This window comes from Fragaria vesca, linkage group LG7 (assembly GCF_000184155.1).
Source record: "Fragaria vesca subsp. vesca linkage group LG7, FraVesHawaii_1.0, whole genome shotgun sequence".
Lineage (NCBI taxonomy): Eukaryota > Viridiplantae > Streptophyta > Magnoliopsida > Rosales > Rosaceae > Fragaria > Fragaria vesca.
In genome coordinates this window covers 18,196,961-18,215,970 of record NC_020497.1, presented here as the reverse complement: position 1 = coordinate 18,215,970, position 19,010 = coordinate 18,196,961, and the positions used below count along the sequence as shown (strand labels likewise).

General features: G+C 38.1%; 6 protein-coding genes across 6 annotated transcripts in view; 1 reads left to right on the top strand and 5 right to left on the bottom strand.

Moving 5' to 3' along the window:
* The window catches only part of LOC101303367 (GDSL esterase/lipase CPRD49-like), a 29,764-nt gene that overhangs the window by 4,205 nt on the left and 6,549 nt on the right, over nt 1–19,010 (bottom strand). Inside the window, exon 7 of the mRNA XM_004307599.1 lies at nt 13,020–13,023. The gene's annotated coding sequence lies outside the window, so the exon portion shown is untranslated. The remainder of the gene's footprint in view (nt 1–13,019; nt 13,024–19,010) is intronic.
* On the bottom strand, nt 77–3,869 carry LOC101302205 (phosphoinositide phospholipase C 2-like). Its single transcript, XM_004307594.1, has 9 exons — nt 3,304–3,869; nt 3,015–3,211; nt 2,741–2,876; nt 2,375–2,641; nt 2,068–2,300; nt 1,429–1,546; nt 970–1,113; nt 762–848; nt 77–544 (listed from the first exon to the last, which is right to left on the bottom strand). Exons 1-9 carry the CDS (start codon nt 3,613–3,615, stop codon nt 251–253), a joined length of 1,788 nt encoding a protein of 595 aa, XP_004307642.1. The 5' UTR covers nt 3,616–3,869; the 3' UTR covers nt 77–250.
* Nucleotides 6,448–9,818, bottom strand: LOC101302496 (phosphoinositide phospholipase C 6-like). Its single transcript, XM_004307595.1, has 9 exons — nt 9,294–9,818; nt 8,943–9,139; nt 8,691–8,826; nt 8,400–8,564; nt 8,097–8,314; nt 7,861–7,978; nt 7,601–7,753; nt 7,435–7,521; nt 6,448–6,990 (listed from the first exon to the last, which is right to left on the bottom strand). The coding sequence occupies exons 1-9, from the start codon at nt 9,777–9,779 to the stop codon at nt 6,679–6,681; spliced, it is 1,872 nt and encodes a 623-aa protein (XP_004307643.1). The 5' UTR covers nt 9,780–9,818; the 3' UTR covers nt 6,448–6,678.
* LOC101302786 (peptidyl-prolyl cis-trans isomerase CYP20-1-like) lies at nt 11,018–12,943 on the top strand. The gene is made up of 8 exons (XM_004307596.1): nt 11,018–11,245; nt 11,340–11,408; nt 11,494–11,563; nt 11,761–11,808; nt 11,904–11,927; nt 12,062–12,244; nt 12,376–12,451; nt 12,691–12,943. Exons 1-8 carry the CDS (start codon nt 11,171–11,173, stop codon nt 12,827–12,829), a joined length of 684 nt encoding a protein of 227 aa, XP_004307644.1. The 5' UTR covers nt 11,018–11,170; the 3' UTR covers nt 12,830–12,943.
* LOC101303850 (protein EARLY FLOWERING 4-like) lies at nt 13,153–14,882 on the bottom strand. The gene is made up of 2 exons (XM_004307600.1): nt 14,454–14,882; nt 13,153–13,981 (listed from the first exon to the last, which is right to left on the bottom strand). Exon 1 carries the CDS (start codon nt 14,826–14,828, stop codon nt 14,469–14,471), a length of 360 nt encoding a protein of 119 aa, XP_004307648.1. The 5' UTR covers nt 14,829–14,882; the 3' UTR covers nt 13,153–13,981; nt 14,454–14,468.
* Nucleotides 15,736–18,565, bottom strand: LOC101303069 (probable DNA replication complex GINS protein PSF3-like). The gene is made up of 7 exons (XM_004307597.1): nt 18,501–18,565; nt 17,483–17,569; nt 17,329–17,397; nt 17,154–17,254; nt 16,733–16,825; nt 15,940–16,079; nt 15,736–15,845 (listed from the first exon to the last, which is right to left on the bottom strand). The coding sequence occupies exons 2-7, from the start codon at nt 17,525–17,527 to the stop codon at nt 15,736–15,738; spliced, it is 558 nt and encodes a 185-aa protein (XP_004307645.1). The 5' UTR covers nt 17,528–17,569; nt 18,501–18,565.

Sequence of the window (19,010 nt, the reverse complement as noted above, 5' to 3'; positions counted from 1 at the left end):
GCAGATTCTATTCATTGTTGGGCCAATGGGCCGTTAGAATAACAAAGCCCATGAAAGTTTAGGAAGGCCCAAATATATTCTCACTGAATACAGCTTCAAAATTTTTATTATGAAACACCAGCTGTTTTCTCAATCTCTACAACTTTACACACTGGGAAAGCAATTCTTTTACAATAAAATACATACACACACAAAAATTTACATAAAAGGGTTTGTGCTTATTGTTCTTCTCTGAGACGTTGTTGTAGTATCAAACTAAATCGAAGTGCATAAGAAGCTTTACGGATTTGTACTTCTCTCCCTTACGATCATGTAAGGTAACTGCTCGAATGCCCTTTTTCAGCTCAGACAGTGGGAGGCTTGTTTGCCCTCCAAAGTCATCCTTTTCTGACATGTCGTACTCGTGAACTTCAATGCGAATCACAGCCAGTTCAGGACAAGTTAAAGGGAATTCGAATTCTTCATCCCAAGCAGGAATCCAGTTGTCCTCTAGAGTCTTTGTTTTCTTCATTATAGTATCTGCAGCAACTCCAGCAATACCTACCTGAAATGTGCATCATCCACAATAGTTCCAATCATTAGAAGCGAGTAAAATTAGAAGGAAACACCAGGACCACAAGACACAGGAAAATAGGCCAATGCTGATGTATAAATGCATAAGTATACGTCAGAATAGAGATCAGATAGCCAGAAGAATCAAAATGATGTTCTCAATCAAGGAAGAAAGAATGAAATTAATCTTGTAGTTTGTCTCCACTAACCCTTGCATAAAAATCAGGAGGTGAATACGCATCAAAGTGCGTGTGCTTAAAATCATAATACCACCCTTCTCCCATATAGATTTTCACCTGTCAATGGATAATAAAAACATAACGATGAGCTATAATATAAAGTGGGTTGAGTAAACTAATATTACATTACAGCGTGAAAAATTTACTGAAGTCAGAAGCCTGGAAATAAAGCCCTCACCTTCAATGTTTTCTTAACTGATGACTTCTGTTTAGGATCAAAGATCTCTGTAGTGTTCAACAGAAAATCTGGTTTTCTCACATATCCACATCCACCATTAGCTCTAAACATTCCTTGCATCACCCACAGTGATCTTCCATGTCCCTATCACAAGGAAACACATACTGATTTCAAGATGTGAACTCAACACTGAACACATTCATATTCCCATATGATGGCTAGCTAAACACAAACAATTATTATCCTTCTGTTGTTCAATTTTCATCCTCTTTGTTAATAAACATAAACTGATATAAAGCATAGATCTGACGCATAAGATAAGAGCAAACTAATGGTGGTCCTCAGGTTAATATCTCCTTTGACTTGTACAAGCTCAAGTTTTACTTAAAAGGGGAAGCAGCAGGTCATAATTTAAATTACCAATAGGGGGAAGAACTTTTGGCACAAGTATACCCTTACCTGCATATTGAATGCAACCATCTGAGCACCATGTGACCACCCAATCATTGGGTTGTAATTCGATGAGTCCACACGTATACCCTTTGGGTACACCCTCAGAATATTCCTCTGGGTAAATCTGAACAGAACCAATCAGATAGGAAATTTTTTTCTATTAATAATCAAGAATACAAATCTGCATTGCCAAAAATGATGGATTCCTAAGTAGAGAAAAAAAATGTGACTGTATGGAAGTGAAAGCATAAGAATACACAATACAATACTAGGCATATGACATAAAGTGCACATAGGTACATACTTGGCCCTAAATTGAATATTCCCCTCTATAAGACCCATTCATTAGAATAAGTTAACTCTATCAAAAAAATTGAAGTACATGCACTAGGATAGATGTATGAATCATGGTTGGTTTAGAGATGACAATTCTAGTCTCTAGTTTCTGGTTCACATATATGTCAAACCAGACACCAGTAAAGAACATGTTGGATTACTGTTATAATAAAAAATGAGTAGTCAAACAAGTCGATTTCAGCAGTACACTCTTATAGCAGTAAACATTAATAGTCTGCAGGGTCATGCCATGGATGGATGAAACGGTAAGGAATACAGAACAGTTCATAACAGATTTTGATTAAATACCTGACTATCTCTTTTCCATGAGTTTCTGATGCCTTTTCAAGTTGTTGCTCACTTAAGCTAAGACGCCGCACTTTATTGGGATCCACTTTGAGACACTCCCTCAATCCACCTTTAGGCTTCCCAGCATGAATGGCAATTAACCGCTTATATTCAGGTGCTACATTTTGTGGTGACTTGGACTCTACATCCTCAACATATTCCTCCTCAGGGCTATCTTCTTCATCCAATTTATTCTGCTAAAAACATAACTTGAGTAAGATTTTGCACATCAAATGAGCAATGTAGCAAGTTACACACACAGCCTCACCACCTTATCATCTTCTGCAACTGCTCCTTTTTGGTCCGGGACTTCTCTACCCCAAGCTTCCTCATCAGGAGCTAAACTCTTTCCCCTCTTTAAGTCATTTGCAGCCGCAGCAGCTTTTTCGGCAGCAGCTTTAGCCTCAAGATATTCCTGAGGTGGTTTAGTTGATATAATAACCCTTCTCTTCAGTGATTCTGGGGATGGAAACTCATTAAGACACTCGGACCCCGGAGGAGAAAACAGCACCTCTCCAAATGTTTGAGTGATCATCTAAAAATGGAAGACACAACAGTACATACTATCAGTATCAGAACACTAGGGTATGAAGTCCCTAATAATAATAAAATTAAAATTACAGAAATAACCTACCTCAGCAACTTTAGCTTGAAGATTAGGGGTTAAATGATCCTCTAAGGTAATTACAACAGGGTACTCAGATGCAACAAAAGCGTGTTCCTTTATAGATTTGAAGCATTTGAGAAGTGCCACTGGAGCAGTCAAGGTCCTATAACAAAACAACAAACACAGTTTTAGCCTCAATTTCGTACACAAACCAATTTATCCACACAATTCACTATCACATTACTACACCTCCGATCAGTCCAAATTACAGTCAGATTTTCAAATTTATAAACACACATACCCTCCATGAAGCACATCCACGTCATCTTTGGTCGAATTAGGCCAAATATCAAGCTCAATCACCCTCACACCTCTATGAAGAGCTTCTATAATCGGCACATCACTGCAGTCGCTGCTCAGCTGATTCCCGGTCAAGTATGAATTGTGTCCGGTGTGTATGTAATAATGCGACAAAGGCGCTTTCATATCATGGTGTACCTAAATCACACCAACCACCGAAATTCTCACCTCCAAATTACGAAAAACCAGAAACTAACCTCAAGTTAATCATCCGAAACAATTCAACGTACCTTGGTGTTGATAGGGGCGTTGTTGTCGCCGAAGAGGAACCTAAAGAAGGCCTCGAGGTTGAGAACCTTGCGGTGGAAGATATTGAGGTGGCGGAACTCGTGGAGGCTCTGATCCAGTAGGGTCTGGGCCTCCTCCTTGGTCAGGTCCTCCTTCTGGACTTCGGTGAGGAAGCGGTGGAGGTGATCGAGGCTCATGAGGCCATTCTCGGAGTACTGGTCGAACAGGGACTTGATGTCGTCCGGCGCTTCCGACACGGCGAGGCGGAAGCGGCGGCGGAAGCAGAAGCACACTCTGTAGGTCTGCTTGGACATCGCCGGAAGATGATGATGCCGGTGGCCGGAGACTTGTTCAGGTGAGGACTGGGAGGAGAGTGTGGAAATGTTGAAGTGTTGGTTTAGAGAGAGAGCCAGAACCGTGGGAAATGGAAGAAGGATGGGGTGGGGTCCAGTTTCAATTTCCAGATTGGTGTTTCCTCTTTACAACTGCCTCTTTCATTCTTGACTCTTTGGCTTAAGTTTAACCAACACAATAATGATAGGGGAGATGCAAAAGTGTGCGGTTTTTTACTCTTGGATTTGGTCTTTATTCTTTTTGTTTTCTTTTCTAAATTCCATTGTGAGGAACAAAAACAAATTAAATATAAACTCTAACAATAAAAATCAGACCATAATGTTAGATGCACTAATACAAAGGTATGGTTGGCCTCTTATATGGATGGTTAAGATTATACTGTGTACTTACATCACCGTGTACAAGACTATCTATTTTGTAAACTAAATCAATTTGTAATGACATTGTCATATGACATTTTTTTTTTCTTTTGCTTAGCCAAAAATTGACATAAAATAGTTTGGTCGTCATTCCCGAGCTCGTAGCGTCGTGTACTGAGTGAATATAACGCCTGCCAAGGCTGAGAACATCAAGCAATACAAATGCTCGTCTTGCAGGTAGTAACAGTCACTCAGGTTCAAACTCGCAGTACAATTAGTAATTAGTCTGGCATTGATAATATCATTTGTTGTAAAGGCCATCAGATTTGTATACACGAATATTTGCATGACAGAAGCTGAGAAGCAAAAACCAAATTATTTCTAAGGAGCCGAAATTGTTCATTTGCTCTAGTGTCGAGTCGTTCTCTTGATTTCACCTACCTATTTAAACACTTTACAAACTCCTTTGCCAATATTTCATCTCTAAGTATTTGACAATGCGATAAAGTTTTAAGCGAGCTCATTTTCAACAATATCTATAGTACCATTTATTATTTACACTATAATAGTAACTCGTAGGATATAGATAGGTGGGTAAGAATATATTTTACAACACACCAAACAGGTGTGGCATGGTGTTATATGATAGTGACTCGAATTTTGACCAAGACTCCAAGAGGATTAACACAACTTAAGATTAAGTCGGCAAAAGAAAGAGCAACGCTGGCGAATTCGAACAGGTTAATCAACGAATAATTGAACGGCATATGCCATAATATGTGAGGACAACAACACTGGCTGGCTGGGGCTGGATCATATTATTACGTCGACCATAGTGGTGGAGTAGTGGTACTGGTACCGATTTAAATTGCTTACATAAATATTCAGATGATGACTCATCACCCTATAATGCTACCAGACATTGACCTCAACGTCCACTTCAGCCAAATCCAGACAATGACTTTTCCACCTTGACGGATGACGGATCCATCAACGTCGCCGGACGACGACCCTACACTATTTACTCCTCCTCTTCCTGTCGGTACCCTTTCTTCTTACAGAATGATTGCATCTCCGGAACAATCTAACAATGGATCATATTCGTAAATCCAATCTTAAAAGAAAAATAATTTTTTATGTAGTTGTATCATGTATGTTTGGTACGTCTGCATATCGAATTATCGATGATGTTTTGGATGTTGTCGTTCAAGCAAGTAAACATATCTTAATTACAAACATTTAATCACGTTTTATAATGAAATGGCATCCGTTAGATTTCTTTTTGGGTTATTAACACACCAATTTTTACTATTAACACATCTTTTATATGGTGATAACATGATGAGAACCGATCATAAATCAAATTTAAGTGACCAGTTTGTAAATAAAATAAAAATATGTGGATATGAAAATAGATGGGGTGTGTTAATAACAATATCATTTCTTTTGTCAAACTTAACTTTAATGGTTCTATTCATCAAGACTAGGCAAACCGCTAATCCTGCTATTGGATTTGTCATCCGGAATCCCCTAGGGAATGCAATGGTTGCAGCCTCCAAAGTTGTTGATTTTTTTTTCTTTTTTTGATAGTTTCCAAAGTTGTTGATTACACTAGCATTGTTAGTCGAAGGTTTTGTTTTTTGGGATACTACGGTAGAATGTGACTCTAAGAGAATCTTCAACAGCTTCCTCATTTTCTTGATTTTCTCAAATTTTAGGAAAATTGGGCTGTTTTGTGCTCCAATAGCTTCCTCATCTCATTCCTTAAAATGGGGGATGGAGAAGAAAGAGAAGCATTAATTCCCCAAATTTTGTAGCAAAGCCTTCATTCCCTAAAATTAAATGTTTCTTTCCCAAAATTAAATTTTTTACGTGCTCCAACGAAAAAGTTTACAAATATATAATATTATATTTAGTATTTTATTGTTATTGTTACAATAAAATATATAATTTTTTTTGTTATAATCAATGATTATGTAACATATTTTATTGTTATAATAAATATCAAAATCTTCAAAATAGAGAAGCTGTTAGAGTTAGAGCATAATTTTTTTAGAGATTTTGGCTTTTACTTCTCCATTTTAGAGAAATTTTGGAAAAACTGTTGAAGATGCTCTAACGTCTTTACCGGATGCCTTCATGGACATTCCTCCATTCCTTTGCAAATTCGTACTATGGTGAAGGATATGAAACTCTTAGCTTCTACTTTTTGTCTGTAATATTTCAACATGTGCACTATGAAACAAACTTTGTGGCAGATAAATTAGTAGATTGGGCTCATATGTTGCATGGTCCTTCAGTTTCGTTTAACTCACTTATGTGTTCCAAGCGTTCTATTAGATTAGTTGAGTGAGAAATTATTCGTGTATTTTGCTCTTCTATATTAAAAGAAAAAAAGAAAAAAAAAAGAAAAACACTTAGATTGCGGAGATTGCTGTTCTAATGATTGATTAGATAAACTGATCATTGATTTTTGTAAGAGTGGACAACTCCACTATCCACTAGCACCTTCTTTCGAGTAAATGTCATGGCTTCAATACAAAGTAATCCTATAACATGATCAATAATCTCACTAATTACACATCGAGTACCTGTATGCTATTGAAAACCATGACAAAGGCCACAAAGCCATGATGGAAAAGGATGATTGCTGTGGAGTATAGACTAGGCAGGTGCGAGATTCGACTCGAATTGAAACCTCATTAGGAGCCTTACAGATGTGTATTTCTCGCCCTTGTGATCGTAAAGTGGGACTGACCGGATCCCAGATTTTAGCTCCGAGACAGGCAAACATGTCTGGCCGCCGAAATCATCTTTGTCAGACCTGTCAGAATCTCGGACTTCAATCCGAAGTATAGCAAGCTCTGGAACGCTCATACGGTATGTAAACTCTTGATTCCAAACGGGTATCCATTCGTCGTAGATTATCTCTGTTTTGTGCTTGACACAATCTGCAGGCACTCCAACAATATAAACCTGCCACAAATTCATCGATTACTTTTAGTACTAGCCAGACACCAATGGACCATGTACCTTTCATAGTTGGCAGACACAGTATGTTGAGGAATTGGTTGGTTATGTAAGAGGTTTTATACATAGAAAAGGCTTCTAGATTCATGATCAAAGTCCGTAGAACACAACAATGCAGCAGGTGTTTTCAAATCGGAAATGCTTCTGAATCCATGACGAGAGTCCACAAACTCTAAGAAGACTCTAAAAGGTGGCTGATCATTGAGGAAGTTCCCAATAGAAGTTAAAATGCTAAGAAACTTCATGTGGAAAGGAACGGAAAATGGAAAGAGCTTATCCCACTTAATTGAGGAATACCAACATGTGGGGGAAAGAAAGAGAAGGGCAACAGCAACAATAATAGGAATCACATTATCGAATTATGAGAAACAGAAGATGGATCTTACTAACTTTTGTATAGAAGTCTGGTGGGGAGAATCTATCGAAGTGTGTTTGACTAAAATCCAAGTGCCATCCATTTCCCATGTATACTTTCACCTGTCAATTCACATCAATGCTCTAAGATCATTGCCAATATGCCGAAAAACTCGACTCAAGATAAACAAATTGTGCTCACCTTCAATGTCTTTGTTACCATCAAGGTCCTTTTAGGATCAAAAACCTCATTATTTGGACCCCTATGCATCAAAAAGGCAGGCTTTTTCAAGTAACCGCACCCTCCATTGGCTCTAAACATCCCATGCATCAGCTCAAGTAATTTGTCTCGTCCCTATTTTATATGCAGAGATCGGGTTATATTTCTTAATTGTTATCAATCGCTGCCATTGACATATTGTTAGGTTCCATTGAGATTATCCACTAAACTTCAAAGCTAACCTGCATATTAAACGCAACCATTTGAGCTCCATGCATCCACCCAACATGCGGTTTGTAATTCGTGGAAGTAACTCGTGTTCCTTTGGGGTAGATCCTTAAAATGTTCCTCTGTGTGAACCTAGAGATCATGACACAACACCAAGTATCGGAATCATTACACTAACGAGTAGCGACCACTGCTAGAGAACACAGATAACAAAAGGCTGATGAGATAACTGCTTGCTGCAGATATTTACCTAACAATATCAGCTCCATGGTCTTCTGCAGCCTTTTCTAGTTTTTGTTCACTCAAACTGAGACGTCTTACTTTCTCACCAACCTCTAAAGCCTCTTTAAAACCACCCCGTGGTTTCCCAGCATGGATTGTTATAAGTGACGCATATTCAGGCGCTTCTGACTGGACCGGTTTGATGTCAACTGCAGCTTTGCTCTCACCTTCTCTATCACTGTCACTCTGTACCAATTAAAAGAAGTAATTTAAACAAGCACACAATGAGAAACCAAATTGGAGAGAACATAAACTGCATTACTCAGCTCACCACTTCCGATTCTTCAGATGAATCCTTGTCATTACCTTCGCCTACTACCGGTGGCTTTGTTGAGATTATAATTCGATGTTTTAAAGCTTCAGGTGACAGAAATTCTGTCATCGGGTCTTCTGACTTTGGATAATACAATATATCTCCAAATATTTGGGTAACCAACTACACATTAAATCAATTCTAAGTCAGACTAGGCAACATTGGCAAAGCAACAGATTTGAACCTTTAAACATGACTGAATACTAGACCAGTACACCATCTATAAGAGTACTAATGAAAGCCAAGTACCTCTGCAACTTTAACTCGAAGCTTGGTAGTAAGGTGATCTTCGAAAGTAATAACAACAGGGTAGGAAGATTTAACAAAAGCATGTTCTCTAATGGATTTCAAGCATTTGACAAGTGTCACAGGAGCCGTCAAGGTCCTGCATTGTGCAGAATTGGTTCTTATTCTACTTCGTCATCCCTACACTACAAAAAAAAGAACGAAAAACAAACACCAATGCCTGATTGAAATGAGCTTTACTAAGCGAATTAGTACCTTCCGTGATAAACTTGAACATCCTCTTTCGAAGACGTAGGCCATAAATCAAGCTCAATCACTTTGACCCCTTTTTCCAAGGCCCTGATGATTGGGACATCACTACAGTCACTGCTGAGTTGATTTCCAGTCAGGTATGAATTATGTCCTGTATATATGAAATAATGCGACAACGGAGCTGTCATGTCATGGTGTACCTGAAAAACAGAAAAAACACCAAAATTTATAAACACATTCAACACAATCTCACCCACCAACAACGACAACAACAACAAAAACAAAACAATAAACAAGTCCCCTAAATTCGAACAAATGAGTATAAAAATTACACATTTCACAGTTTGCACCAACCTCACGTTTGATGGGGCCGTTGAATTCTTCCTCGAAGAGAAAATTGAAGAAGTCGTCGAGAGTGAGGCCGTGTTCGCCGGCGGTTCTGTGCTCTTTCTTCTTGTCTTTGTCTTTCTTGGGCTTCATAGTATGGTGTCGCCGGAGAGAGAACTCATGTAAGATGCGTTTGGCATCGGCCAAGGAAACCTTCTCGTGCTGGTGTTCGATCAAAAAGTTAAAGAACTGGTCGGGGGACATTACGTCAGCGCCGGCGGCGAACTTGGAGAAGAGTTCCTTGACATCGGGAGGTGGGCTCAACTCTCTGATCTTGAACTTGCGGTTGAAGAACATGAACATTTTGTAATTGTTGGTGGTCGCATTCTCGTCGCCCATCTTGTTGTGCTTCTTCTTGTCGTGTTTCTCCGATGATGGTGAGTGGGAAGTGATCTTGGTATGTTTGGTTTTGGATTTTGGGGTTCCCGATGAAGATGGGTGAGGATGGGACATCGGTCTTGTGTTTGAGGATCTGTTTGGTCGAGTGTAGCAGAGGAAGAGGGCCTAGGATTCAGCTGGTTCATTCGAAACTAACCACCAACGTCAAACTGCGAAAATTTCCCACTTTCTCTCCTAAATTTTCATTCTTTTTTTTCTCGTATCGGAAATTAAATAGGTGAAGTAATGAAAAATGATAAAATAGGAAGAGGGTGGTTGAATGAAGATGAACCGGCACCGCCTTAAAAAACAGGGGACTGACTGAGGGAGGGAGTTTCGAAGACGTGCTTTGTCTTCGTCTTCTTCTTCTCTTCTTCTAAAGTAAGTTAAGATCTTTGGAATTTGAGTACTTTTTCGACGTGGGAAGAGAAAAAGTCTTCTGACGTCGACAAAGTACTCAAATTCCAAAGATCTTAACTTACTTTAGTTTTCTAACTTTCCTTACAAATGGCGTGATAAAGTATGGAATGATCCGTGTTTCCATTACCAAAATGGAAATTAGAAGAGATGGTTAGTGAAATAGGTGATTGTACCATCTTATCTTTGGAGTTGAACATCACACCTACTTTTTAAATGAAGATTTTGTAGTTTATTTTGTATTCGAAAATCAAGACATCAGGACATCACAGTTGTGTACCTAGAGCATCTCTAGCAGTATTGTTAAATTGTAAATTTATCAATTTTTTAGATAAATTGATGTAATACATAAACTATTGTTAAATTTGATAATTGCTAAATAATGATCCATGCATAACTAAAATAATTGCTAAATCTTTTCTCTATCCTCTCTTGTCCACGTGTCACTTTACAATTTGTTAAAATATAAAAAATAACAATTACTAATGGAGTAACATTGTTAAATCGATACCTAAATTTCAAAATTATTACTAAATATATCAATTTTTAAATCTCACTGCCTCGTATACAAGAATCTTAGGAAAAGATAGGTTTCACTTTCATTGTTTTAAATAGTTATCATTTTAATTATTGGTTATCATCAATCTTTACGGATCTATCAAAAAAATTAAACTTTACTAACACTATATGTAATTTTGATTCAATACTAAAAATGTAATAATATTGGTAAACAAAGTCGATATATCTACTAATATCAGCCCTATTAAAATAAATACCTACCAATATAGTCCTAAAGTGAATGAAATTATTCATTACGGTGAGTAATATGTTTTGTCAACTTTGCACCAAATAATCATTATTTCAATACTTCATTTGTCAAAAACCTGTATGGATTTAAAGGAAGACAAGACAAGAGAAGGAATATTAAGAAGAAGAAGAAGAAGAAGTAGTAGTATCAAGTGCCCAAAAAAAGAAGAAGGCGGGTCTTGTACTATCAGTCTTTTTACAATTTTTGCTGCGGAAGACTTGGAAGACGAAAGCAGGGAGAGATGCCCAGAAGGTTGGTTTCTGCCGCAGCTCTTTTGTGGGGTTTGCTTCTCTTGGCCACATTAGTTGTCATTCTGGTACCTCCCCATTAGCTCGTTATAATTCTCATTTCAAAGAACTCAGATTTACTTTGTGTTTTGATAATAATCTGTGCTGTGAATTTCATATCAGAATCGATTTAGCAATGATAAAGTCCTATCAGAGCCAAACACCCTCAAAAGCAAAAGTGATGTTGTTGAGGTGAGGATTGATTCTTGTTCCAAGCACCCAATTTTATGTAGAAGCAAGCAGAGCTTATGGTTGTTTGTGTCTCTGGGTTTGGCAGGAAAGTGATGACTTGGAAAAAGTGACTCACCAAGTTTTCTTCGATATTGAAATCGATGGAAAACCCATTGGTATGGATTCTTTAATAGAATGAGCTAAATGTTCATTGTAGTTGCTAATTTGTTCCAGTATTTGATTGATTGAGTTGTATGAAGATTGAATCTTTGTGTTCCCCCAATTCCCAAAACTAAAAGCTTTAGAAAAAATGAATGGCTCTCTGTAAGTTAATGTTGTTTTCTTGATTTGTTTACATTGTATTGTTTTTCAGGTCGCATAGTCATGGGTCTATTTGGAAAAACAGTTCCAAAAACAATAGGTAGGTACCCAGTAATTCATCCAGTGACAGTGTAATGTACTAACATTTTCTGTACGTTGATAAGAGTTAACCATAGTTTTGTGTTTCAAATGCAGAGAACTTTCGAGCACTTTGCACTGGTAGCCAAGTAACTTTAGCTCCCGTACTGTGATCTTATGATTTTTTGCTTCTTTCATTATGTGATTCTAAGATCAGATGGAAGCTATGGCTTTCGTGCTGTTGTTTTGAGTTTAACGAGCCCTTTGGGTTGCAGGGGAAAAGGGAATTGGGAATAGTATGAAGCCTCTGCACTACAAAGGAAGTATATTTCATAGGATCATTCCCAGCTTTATGATTCAGGGAGGAGATTTTACTCTTGGTGATGGAAGAGGTGGAGAATCGATATATGGGGATAAGTTTGCAGATGAAAACTTCAAAGTGAAGCACACTGGACCAGGCAAGCTTTACCCTTCCTTGAATCCGAGTTGTACTCTTCCAAAAGTTCTTCCAAAATGTGAATACTGCAAATATCTGTATTCCCAATATGTTAGTAATTTTGCGTTCCGGATTCTTTTGTATGACAAACAGGTTATTTATCAATGGCAAATTCTGGCCAAGACACCAATGGATCACAGTTCTTCATCACAACTGTCAAAACTAGCTGGTACTTGATTCTTCTTTCCAACTTGTGGGGATATCTTCATTGTTAATTTTTCAAGTATAGTGTTCTCAAAAACAGGCAACTAGCTCAATCAAGTAGTAATAAAGAACAAAGTTCTCATTCTGAGTTTGGACATGAAAAATGCACATGTACTGAGAGAATGAGATATTTTCCTGTTGAGATTGAACTCTTTTCATTTCAATAACTTCATTCTTGCAATTTGGTTATCCTTTTCTTCACAGGTTGGATGGTCACCATGTTGTATTTGGCAAGGTGCTTTCTGGAATGGACGTTGTGTACAAGGTTGAACAAGTAGGAGGATCGAATGGGGTACCTAAGAGCAAGGTTGTTATCAAAGACAGCGGTGCACTTCCGATGTGATCACCCTACCCTAATCTTTCACCAAAAGTGATAAAATGGCAATATCAGTGACCTTCCGATGTGACACTCCAATGTTTCATACAAATGATAAGCAACTATGGCCTTGTTGAGATATTATTGTTCATACGATATACTTATGTTGCACGTTAGTAGCTTAATATTTAGAAAGAAGTTTGGTTCTATTACTCACCCAAGTCACACGTCGAGTTAGGAGTCGCTATTGATTGTAGATCACCAAATTGTCTCACTGAGCTTATTAAGCGGTTGAAAGAAGCTTGGACGAATGACTGTAAGCAAAATTGAGGTCATACGAGAGGCCAGATGCAAAGGTAGAACCTTGACTAGTATTATGATAGGATTTGCAGATTGTTCCTAACAGCTAACTAGCCATTGAAACACAACAAAAACAAAGTTGAAACGAAACCAACAGAATCCAATATCCCCAAAATCGACTACAATAAGTAACAAGCACAAAAGTGTGCTGAAAGATAAAGAAGCTTGTAGCCGGAATTGCCATCTGCCCACACTTAATAGTGTTCTGATCATATTAGGCTGCAAAGTGATTGAATCATAAAACCTCCTGAACAAGTTCAAGCCTGACACAGAGATACTACAGGAGTCCAGGAACTGCAGATAAGAGGTCTAGACTTGTTGTGAACTAAAATCTGGTAAAAGATCTTCAACATGATGATAATCTTGAATACTTGAATGGCAACAGATGAGTTTCTCCTTACTATCTGTAACCCAATGTCCGGTAAGAGCATCATGGCAGGTTGATAAAAGGACTGATAGAATGATTTTTACAATACAAGGATGAGAACAGATCCCAAATACAACATAACCAAACAGATTCAGAAGTTGCTAGCACGATGATCGTAAATTCCTTTCATAAGAATAGGTGAGAGAAGTTGCCCTTTACTATGAGCAGCACATAGTCTTCTTCAGCACCCCAAATGCAGAGCCTAACTAATAACAAGCTACTCGTCTGAACTCTGAACATTCCATGCTGACCTGCTGAGAAGATTCCTTAATACGAGGTCCACAACTTCCGTATCAACCTTGCAACAAACAAGGCATTGAGAGAAAAGCCATAAATACCTCGTCTTTAGTTCGGCAGGTTCAACAGGAAATGCAGTTGCACTGTAATCCTTCCTTGTAAAACAAAACACAAACTTTCATAAGCATCACAGATCACTGCCTAATCGACGAAGCAAGCTATCTACGCAATTTCAAGGCATTCGGCAGAAAACCTAACCATACCTAACTTACTCTCCCCCAAAATGATCAAAACAAGCCCTATTAACCACCTAAATTAAGTATCACTAGAGTTAAAGAAACACATTCCAAAATGTATGCATTCGCATCAAATCAAGCACATGAGCTACAATTTCCAACCACAATTGCGAAAACTTCGCAATGAAAAGCTCAAATTAACAGGACAAGCAATTCCACACGACACGAAAATCTCCACAAATTCAACACATCAATCACAACAACAAGCATACCATTATTCATCAATTTATTCACCAAAAACAACTGACAACCACACAAATCACACACGCTCAATCCATCACTCAGAAACCCTAGAATAAAGCATTTGATGGGGGCAGATTAGTAATTTTACTTCTTAAAATGAACCCTAGTTGGGCTTGTCGTCGCCGTCCTTGTTGCGAAAGACGGAGGAGAAATCAGACGACAGGTCGGAGTAGAGGGAAACGACCTTGGAGATGTTGCCGTTGATTTCCTGGATGAGGGCGACGTTCTTGACCATGTTGGCAGGAATCCGAGACTGGTGGTTGTCGTTGACTTGCTGGATGAGGGCGCGGTTGCGGTCGAGGACGGCCTGGACCTGGCGGAAGCTGCGGTTGAAGTTGTCGACCCAGGCCTCGCCACCGGGTCCGGGTTCGGGTTCCGGGTCGAGTGAAACGGTGCGTTTAGTGGAGGGTTGATCGTCCATGCTGGAAGAGTCGAGCCCGGAGGAGGAATCGTGGGTGGTCATGTGAGCTGCTGCTGCATGGACATTTGGAAACTTTGGTCGGTCTAGTCGGTTTCTTTGTCTGCTTTTGGTTTTTTTATTGCCAATTAAATCATAAATAATTAATTAATTAAATATTTTTATTCTTTTTTCAAGAAACGAATAAAATGACTTGAAAATATCGTAAACATTTCTATCGAAAGGCTAATATACTATTTCGTGTCCTTTTCTTTTGAATGAAATGTACTATCGATCAATATAGGTACCGGAGAGTTCAAGTTATTTTGTAATACAATATTAAATAAGTGGATCACGAGACATTTACTACCGTGAATACTTACTAGTTATAATGTTTTGTTTTGTCTGCAATGATAACGGATAGGTATTTACAGGCCATTTTGTCCTTAGGCCAGCTCTTATCTCTCGTAATTCATTAACCGTCCACGTATATTTTTTAGGTACGCATCGATGTGCTTGTACTATGCTATATTTTGTAAATATCCTCATACCCCTTGTTTATTATCTGGTTTGATGTACGTAATATTGGTTTCTTTTTAGCGAGTTCATTACCTTGTTGGTGAATAGCTCACACTATAAATGCGTAAAAAGAATGAGATCAGATCGATCACGCTGCAGAGAAAGAGGAAATGGAGAAATAAAAACAATATTTATCTCACTATTACATGCAAAAGTCGCATGAAAATCAATCAATTCAACCAAAATTCACGACATTATGTTGGGACTAGAGGTAATATTTTTCTTTGGATTTGCAATTATAGTTTAACTTGAGGACTGAAGTACAGATCTTGAGCTTATGAAGTTATGCTACAGGATACAGACTTGTAATAAACTAATAATCATACACGAACCAAAAGTATATATCAAATTGCTACAGTGGTTCAGACAAGATGAAGCAGAGTAAATAATGCAACTAGTCAGTCGATTTCCTCTTCCTCCCAAGTACGGAAGCTCTCTGTAATCTCGGGCCACCCATCCGCCACTTCTTAAAGGCTGCCATGGAGGATTGAGCCGCCTCATATACTGCAATTATATCCATAATTATTGTCAACATTCACATAAGAGGTTGAGATACAGTTGCAGAAGATGTGATAAGAACATGTTGTATAAATCTCACAGTTAATTTCTTCTTTTGTTAAGAGCGTCAAGAGTTTTGAAGCTGCTGTATATGCTGCAGAATGCGCCTTGGCCAGGACTTCCTGATACCTGTTCCTAAATGCAGATAATAGGAATGATCCCATGTCTCTGTCGCCAACCCTATCCATAGTTAAAGAAAAAAAAAAATGGATTTCAGGCTACAAAAACATGGACGGCATAAAGTACACAAACCAGGTGATCAACAAAAAACAGCACAGCTGTGAGCTTATTCATGTGTCCAACTTATCACCAAAACATAAACAAGGAAATCACCAGGATGCAATGCTTTTAATTTGGTCAAATATTCACCAATAGAGTGAATTTGAGTAGCCTGTGTCAAAAATTTGTCATCAAGCATATATTTAGCAATACAAAACATTCCAGCTGGTTGCACACATAGGGCTCACAGTATCTAGAGAGTGAAAGGGGGCAGGTGGATGATGGGAAATATCCTATTCTAGCATAACAGGATTTTTTTTTTTTAATCAAGCTGATTAACTTAAGAAATAAGTTTCCTTTCCCTGAAAGTTTTGAATAGCATCAACATAATATTTGAGGGACTGATTTACTTTGGGAATAATCTTCACTTTCACATTGACAAAGAACCAAATTCACATTAACAAAAAAGTTAATCCGTGCTGGGGTTTTATGCATGTACTCTTTCACCTCTATCATCAAAGGGTGCCATACATATTAAATGTCTACCCATTGTAAGATCAACTAAAGGAGAAGAAAGTACTGATAAAATTATTCACACCAGAAGAGAGACTCACAGTGGTGCTATCTTGCATCCAAATTCATAGAAGTATAAACATCGAGATCTCAAGTCCACAGCTTTTCCGTCGGCCCCCAGTTCCAGCCTTGTTCTGATATAAATAAAACCACAGGTGTTAGATATATAATCCAATGAACTGTGAATTTATGAGTCACACAAGTCGTTCATCTTATTTTCACTGCATATCTAATACTTCCCCATGGACTAGCAGAATTTGTATCAGGTCTACCAGTTCATCACATTCCATTTTGAGACACGATAAAATAAACTACCAGAGAATTGGATCTTTCAAGTGGCCACATTTCTGAGCCTAATAGAACTTCAATTACTGTAGCACAGATAATAGCTGAAAGGGGGAAGTAAGTCAATTCTACAATTCGGCAACTAAAAATGTTAAATTGAAGTATAAGGATCATTACTGTTGATTGAAACACGCGGGAAGCTTCATCGTTACTACTTGTCTAACGTGTAACTCGTAAGCTAGCCAGAACGGCAGCTTGACCTTTGAACCTGGTTCAACCTGAAAACACACACCCAAAAAGATATTAGAAATGGCCATATCCCCAAGATCCCAAATCCACTGTGTTCACTTACACCATAGGCTTCAGCACTAGGATCTATTCCAACCCCATTTGCTCCTTTCTGGAAAATGACTGATACAAGCTGTGATTGAAAATACATTCAGTACACACGTAAATAAATCAGAAAAAAATGTGTGCATCCTGGGTACAACGAGACGAGAACTAACCTCGTCCTCGGCAAGAATATCATCAATGTCATAGTAATTCCCCATTTTGTGTCCTTACAGTCTTCCCTGCATCTCCAAGACAAACTCCTGAAGCAATGAATTGGTTAAATCACACATATACTGGCAGTCCAGAATAGACCCGATTACACAGGTGAAAATCAGATAGTCCGTCTCTTTAAAGAAAACTAAAATTGTTAAATTAGTTTACACAACACTGCAGACCAACCTTGACCAATGATTCAAGTTGACATGGATCATAAGTTGAACTTATTCTGCTCTTCTGTCACCTTTTCCAAACAGAATAAAAAAGTGTATATGTATGCTGATCTAATATCAATTACATTGCTCCCCTCATTCTCCTTTTCCTTTATGAATGTATACTACTTTACTCCCTCAGTTCAGATTCCATACTTGATGGATATTCAAAAGAGAAACATAATCCGCACGGTTACTAAGAGAAGTAGAGCACACAAGGACAGTAAGGGAAAAACAAAGACTGGAATTGACCTACTGCTTCAGATCTAAATTCTTCTACTCTGCCTCACAATTCACAAGCACCAGAACCCAAAATGCAATACAAGTTTTACATAACAGTTTCAACACTCGTTCAACAATCAAATCTCTAAGCCAATCTGAAATTTTCAGAGTTCCCAGATTTGGGTTCATCGACTTGTACTCGACAGCCACTAATTCAGCATATATGAACTCAACGCCAATTACCCAGATTGATGAACACAAATATCAATAAGATGATGAAGCATTTCTTGAAACAAATTACAAAACCCAGAAGCATGCATATATAATCCAGCTGAAATACTCAAACTTCGACTAAAAGAGCTCAAGCCCACAAAAACCCAATTCGTAAAACATAAAAGCCCCAAGTCAAAACAAGAATCAGAATGAAACAGAACCCTAATTGGATTCTGAGAAATAAACACAAACCCAGATCGGAAATGATAATACAAATTGGAACTGAAATAGATTAGAATAAAGTGATTAAATCGAAGTTGAGACTTACCTGAGTAGTTGTTCAACGAGTTGGGTTTTGTGGGTGGCTGTGAAATCTGAGAGGGAGAGAGAGAAAGAAATAGAGAGGGAGGGAAGAAGAAGGATCCAAATATTCAAAAAGGAGGGAAACTCCAAATTTTAGGAGGGTGAGTCTTCTCTCTGTTTCGCAATCCAAAATGAAACACGTGTCTCGTCACTTTTTCTATTGCTTTTGTTTTGTTTTAATTTGGGCACTAGTGTCTAATAGACCGCAAAAGGTTTCGATCCGGGTCGGGTTTTAAAACCCGAAACCCAAGACCGAAACCGATTACCGGAGTATCTGGTAACATATTAGCTTCACGAAAAACATAGTTAAAAAATCATATGACTAAAAGAATTGAGGAGACGGAGGATATCTTGTGAGATGGATGTACCCACCCACATAAAAGATATCCCTATCAATTGAGTTTATGAACATTTTTATTTTTTTGAGAAACGAGTTTATGAATTCTACTTAGCTGTAGTTTTTTTTTTTTTTTTT

Coding starts and splice junctions, on each gene's coding strand:
- LOC101303850 (XM_004307600.1), bottom strand. CDS start 14,828: ATGACCACCCACGATTCCTCCTCCGGGCTCGACTCTTCCAGCATGGAC.
- LOC101302496 (XM_004307595.1), bottom strand. CDS start 9,779: ATGTCCCATCCTCACCCATCTTCATCGGGAACCCCAAAATCCAAAACC. Junction 9,140..9,293: donor ACGGCCCCATCAAACGTGAG/GTTGGTGCAAAC, acceptor TCTGTTTTTCAG/GTACACCATGACATGACAGC. Junction 7,522..7,600: donor TGGTAACAAAGACATTGAAG/GTGAGCACAATT, acceptor GTGAATTGACAG/GTGAAAGTATACATGGGAAA.
- LOC101302786 (XM_004307596.1), top strand. CDS start 11,171: ATGCCCAGAAGGTTGGTTTCTGCCGCAGCTCTTTTGTGGGGTTTGCTT. Junction 11,564..11,760: donor AATCGATGGAAAACCCATTG/GTATGGATTCTT, acceptor ATTGTTTTTCAG/GTCGCATAGTCATGGGTCTA. Junction 11,809..11,903: donor AACAGTTCCAAAAACAATAG/GTAGGTACCCAG, acceptor TTTCAAATGCAG/AGAACTTTCGAGCACTTTGC.
- LOC101303069 (XM_004307597.1), bottom strand. CDS start 17,527: ATGGGGAATTACTATGACATTGATGATATTCTTGCCGAGGACGAG. Junction 17,398..17,482: donor ATATTCTTGCCGAGGACGAG/GTTAGTTCTCGT, acceptor TTTCAATCACAG/CTTGTATCAGTCATTTTCCA. Junction 16,826..17,153: donor CCCGCGTGTTTCAATCAACA/GTAATGATCCTT, acceptor TATTTATATCAG/AACAAGGCTGGAACTGGGGG.
- LOC101302205 (XM_004307594.1), bottom strand. CDS start 3,615: ATGTCCAAGCAGACCTACAGAGTGTGCTTCTGCTTCCGCCGCCGCTTC. Junction 1,547..2,067: donor CATGGAAAAGAGATAGTCAG/GTATTTAATCAA, acceptor GGTTCTGTTCAG/ATTTACCCAGAGGAATATTC. Junction 545..761: donor CTCCTGATTTTTATGCAAGG/GTTAGTGGAGAC, acceptor TGCACATTTCAG/GTAGGTATTGCTGGAGTTGC.